At 46.6% G+C, this 5,119-nt stretch overlaps 1 protein-coding gene across 1 annotated transcript; it reads left to right on the top strand.

The window, feature by feature from the left end:
• The first annotated feature begins 2,668 nt into the window (after positions 1-2,668).
• On the top strand, positions 2,669-5,113 carry LOC101566430 (DNA (cytosine-5)-methyltransferase 3A-like). Its single transcript, XM_012513227.2, is given in 2 exon segments — positions 2,669-3,651; positions 3,654-5,113. Coding segments are annotated over 2 exon segments (2,067 nt in total). The 5' UTR covers positions 2,669-2,693; the 3' UTR covers positions 4,763-5,113.
• Positions 5,114-5,119: the final 6 nt, after the last annotated feature.

Here is a 5,119-nt window from a genome sequence, read left to right as displayed (position 1 = left end):
TGGATTGGGTGGGACGCCTTTAGGCAACAAATTTTTATGCTTCAAATTTTGATGTCTTTGCTCATTGTTTATAATTGCTTATGCTCTGATTCTTATATAGTTCTATTAAAATGTGGTAAGTCTAAGTTAAAACATGGGACTATTACAAGGAGATATATATATATATATATATATATATATATTTTTTTTTTTTTTTTTTTTTTTTTTTTTGTACCAGAGATCAAATCAGGGTCTTGCACTAGCCAGGCAAGTGCTGATGCTGCTGAGCTATCTCCCCAGCCTGACTTCAATAGCACATTGTATTACTCTTTTGTTCTTGTATATATTGCATTTTAACTAGCTGCTGTATTTACTAAGATTCCTTGACTTTAGACAACAGCGTTAGGGAGAGTAATGTTACATCGCCCCCTAGTGGACTTTATTTATTTTTGTATTTTACAACAGGGTCTACAGGGTCTCACTGTGTAGATCAGATTGGTAGTGATTCTTCTGTTTATAGCCTCCAAAGTGCAGAGATTACAGGCGCGCGCCACCACGCCCAGTCTCAATCGCAGTCTCAGCACACGCCGGGGTCGGTGCCGGCACTGCAGGCTTGGGGATCCAACTCCCAGTCCCAGCGTCTGCCTAAGCAGGTACTTTAGACCGCTAAGCTATTTGGCTGCCCCCCCCCGTGCACTTTAGTATAAACTTTTGCAAAATAGGTCTTTCTTTCTCTCTCCTTTCTTTCTTCCTTTTTCTGTACTTAGGACAGGGTCTACAGGGTTTCACTATGTAGATCAGACTCTAGTGATTCTCCTGTTTTCAGCCTCCCAAGTGCTGGGATTACAGCCTTGCGCCACCACACCATCTCAGTACAGTCTCAGCGCGCCCCCGGGGGTGGGGGCCGGCATCGCTCGCCAGTAATCGAACCCTAGCCACCGCGCTCTGCTTAAGCAGGCGCCTTCGTCCGCTAAGCTATCAGGCTGGCCCTTTAAAATAGGTCTTTTTAAATCTATCTCAGACTTACAAAATATACATGCCCATATAATAAAGCACAGGACTCCATGCACCATCTAAAAATAACTTTAGATTGGTAGCCACTCTTAAGACTTCAAGGACAGGTCTCGCTGGGGCAGACTGGCTCTGATCCTCTACACTCTACAGGAGTATCAAGCCTGTTCTGCCTCAGTTTCCTTTCGCTGGCCTCATTCCCAATCTTTCCCTACCTATCTGTACTTTCCTTTTTAGAGGCATGTAAAATTAGGAAAAAGTCTGCATTGTTCCAACTAAGTGACGCCCATAGAAAATGAGTGTTTGGGGCCGGCCAAATAGTTCAGTGGAATAAAGTGCCTGCTTAGGCAGATGCAGGGGCCAAGAGTTTGATCCCCAGGGCTGCTGTGCTGACACTGCCCCCAGGGCACTCTGAGATGGCAGTTGAGACTGGGCATGGTGACGCACGCCGGTAATCCCAGCTCTTGGGAGGCTGTACATAGGCGGATCACTACAGAGTCCCATCTGAACTGAACACCTGGTAGACCCTTCCTTAAAATACAAAAATAAGAAAAAAAAGGAAGAAAATGAGCGCTTGTTAACACCCAAGACAAGGAAATCATTTTAGAGAAAGGACACATACCTCTTTTGGACAGCTTTCTTTCCCCCACTAAATATGTTCTGTTCTTTAAAAAAAATTAAAAATAATAAGTGTTTTACTCTCTTAAAAGACACTTTTAGGAGGAAAAAATAACAAATCACAGAGTGGCAGATAATACATGTAAGCCACATATTTTAAGGGGCTTGTAGAGCAAATATAAAGACCTTTCTTGAATCTCTTAAAAGGTAAAAATTCCAACCAATTACATGGACAAAAGATATAAATTATTAATTACCAGATGGCAAGTAAGCACATTAAATTTTACATTTTTAGCTAAGAGGTAAGTAAAACCTAAAATCACATTAAGGTGTCACTTCACACTAAGTAGAATAACTAAAATCCAAACAAAAGATTGAAGACAAGCAACGCTTGTGGAAATGTTGAACAACTCAGAGTCTCATGCATTGATGGTGTGAAGGCAAATTTATGTGCCACTTTGGAAATCTGATAGCACTTTATAGAGCGCATAACCACACTGGCCGTAATGCAGAAAGCCCACTCTAGGCCCCTCCCCAAATGAGAAAATTCCCATTCACATACAAAGCTGCATGTGGTATTTACAGCACCTTTACTCCTAACCACTAATAATTCTGAATAATCTAAATGGCCTCCAATCAGGAGTGAAGTAATAAACTGTCGTATTCATGTAATAGATTGCTACAGGCAGTACAAGGCATGAAGTTGGAATGCAACAATAATGACAAATCTGAAATGCACTTTTATGTGAAAGAGTCAACCACATGAAGACTATAAAATATTGTGCAGGACACATACCACATACTGTATGGGTCCATTTATCTGAGATTATGAAAAGGCAAACTGTATGCACTGAGAACAAATTTGTGACTTCCAAGATTCTATGGCAAAAAGATCAGAAAAGAGAAGGTTTTAGAGTGATAGAATGGTTCTATACTTTGATCGTGAAGGTATATAAATGCCTCTATGCATTTGTCAAGAAAATTAAAAATATAGGCAATTAAGAATAAATGTGGACCTGAGCCGGACCGCAGAGGGGCTGCACCTGGCCTTATGGGCTGAGAAGAAAGCCAAGGTAATTGCCGTAATGAATGCTGTGGAAGAAAACCAGGGTTCTGGGGACTCACAGAAGGTGGAGGAGGCCAGCCCTCCTGCTGTGCAGCAGCCCACTGACCCTGCATCCCCCACTGTGGCCACCACCCCTGAGCCTGTGGGGGCTGATGCTGGGGACAAGAATGCCACCAAAGCAGCTGATGACTAGCCAGAATATGAGGACGGCCAGGGCTTTGGCATTGGGGAGCTGGTGTGGGGGAAACTGCGGGGCTTCTCCTGGTGGCCAGGCCGCATTGTGTCTTGGTGGATGACGGGCCGGAGCCGAGCAGCTGAAGGCACCCGCTGGGTCATGTGGTTTGGAGACGGCAAGTTCTCTGTGGTATGTGTTGAGAAGCTGATACCTCTGAGCTCCTTCTGCAGTGCATTCCACCAGGCTACCTACAACAAGCAGCCCATGTACCGCAAGGCGATCTACGAAGTGCTTCAGGTGGCCAGCAGCCGTGCAGGGAAGCTGTTCCCGGCCTGCCATGACAGTGATGAGAGTGACACTGCTAAGGCTGTGGAAGTGCAGAACAAGCAGATGATTGAATGGGCCCTTGGAGGGTTCCAGCCCTCTGGCCCCAAGGGCCTGGAGCCACCAGAAGAGGAGAAGAATCCCTACAAGGAAGTTTACACAGATATGTGGGTTGAGCCTGAGGCAGCTGCATACGCACCACCTCCTCCAGCCAAAAAGCCACGAAAGAGCACAACAGAGAAGCCCAAGGTTAAGGAGATTATTGATGAACGCACAAGAGAGCAGCTGGTGCATGAGGTGCGGCAGAAGTGCCGGAACATCGAGGATATTTGCATCTCATGTGGGAGTCTCAATGTTACCCTGGAGCACCCGCTCTTCAATGGAGGAATGTGCCAGAACTGCAAGAACTGCTTTCTGGAGTGTGCGTATCAGTATGACGACGATGGCTACCAGTCCTACTGTACCATCTGCTGTGGGGGACGGAGGTGCTCATGTGCGGGAACAACAACTGCTGCAGGTGCTTTTGTGTGGAGTGCATGGATCTCTTGGTGGGGCCAGGGGCTGCCCAGGCAGCTATCAAGGAAGACCCCTGGAATTGCTACATGTGCGGGCACAAGGGCACCTATGGACTGCTGCGACGGCGGGAAGATTGGCCTTCTCGGCTCCAGATGTTCTTTGCCAATAATCATGACCAGAAATTTGACCCTCTGAAAGTTTATCCACCTGTCCCAGCTGAAAAAAGGAAGCCCATCAGGGTGCTGTCTCTCTTTGATGGAATCGCTACTGGGCTCCTGGTGCTGAAGGACCTGGGCATCCAGGTGGACCGCTACATTGCCTCAGAGGTGTGTGAGGACTCCATTACAGTGGGCATGGCGCGGCATCAGGGGAAGATCATGTACGTCGGGGACGTCCGCAGCATCACGCAGAAGCATATCCAGGAGTGGGGCCCATTCGATCTGGTGATTGGGGGCAGTCCCTGCAATGACCTCTCCATTGTCAACCCTGCTCACAAGGGACTCTACGAGGGTGCTGGCCGGCTCTTCTTTGAGTTCTACCGCCTCCTGCATGATGCGCAGCCCAAGGAGGGAGATGACCGCCCCTTCTTCTGGCTCTTTGAGAATGTGGTGGCCATGGGCGTTAGTGACAAGAGGGACATCTCACAATTTCTCGAGTCCAATCCTGTGATGATTGATGCCAGAGAAGTGTCAGCTGCACACAGGGCCCGCTACTTCTGGGGTAACCTTCCTGGTATGAACAGGCCATTGGCATCCACTGTGAATGATAAGCTGGAACTGCAGGAGTGTCTGGAACATGGCAGAATAGCCAAGTTCAGCAAAGTGAGGACCATTACTACTAGGTCAAACTCCATAAAGCAGGGCAAAGACCAGCATTTTCCTGTCTTCATGAATGAGAAAGAGGATATCTTATGGTGCACTGAAATGGAAAGGGTGTTTGGCTTCCCTGTCCACTATACTGATGTCTCCAACATGAGCCGTTTGGCAAGGCAGAGACTGCTGGGCCGGTCCTGGAGCGTGCCAGTCATCCGCCACCTCTTCGCTCCACTGAAGGAATATTTTGCTTGTGTGTAAGGGACATGGGGCAAACTGAGGTAGTGATACAAAGTTAAACAAACAAACAAACAAAAAAACACAAAACACAATAAAACACCAAGAACATGAGGATGAAGAGAAGTATCAGCACCCAGAAGAGAAAAAGGAATTTAAAACAAAAAACACAGAGGTGGAAATACCGGAGGGCTTTGCCTTGTGAAAAGGGTTGGACATCATCTCCTGATTTTTCAATGTTAATCTTCAGTCCTATTTAAAAAGCAAAACCAAACCCCCTCCCTTCTCCCCTTTTTGGGTCAAACCTTTTGTTTTCTTCTCTTTCAGAGGGGTTTTCTGTTTGTTTGGGTTTTTGTTTCTTGCTGTGACTGAAACAAGAGT

This window comes from Octodon degus, unplaced genomic scaffold (genome assembly GCF_000260255.1).
Source record: "Octodon degus isolate 3935 unplaced genomic scaffold, OctDeg1.0 scaffold00376, whole genome shotgun sequence".
In the NCBI taxonomy this organism is placed as follows: domain Eukaryota; kingdom Metazoa; phylum Chordata; class Mammalia; order Rodentia; family Octodontidae; genus Octodon; species Octodon degus.
The sequence above is the reverse complement of the archived record's forward strand: the minus strand, read 5'-3'. Positions and strand labels throughout refer to the sequence as shown.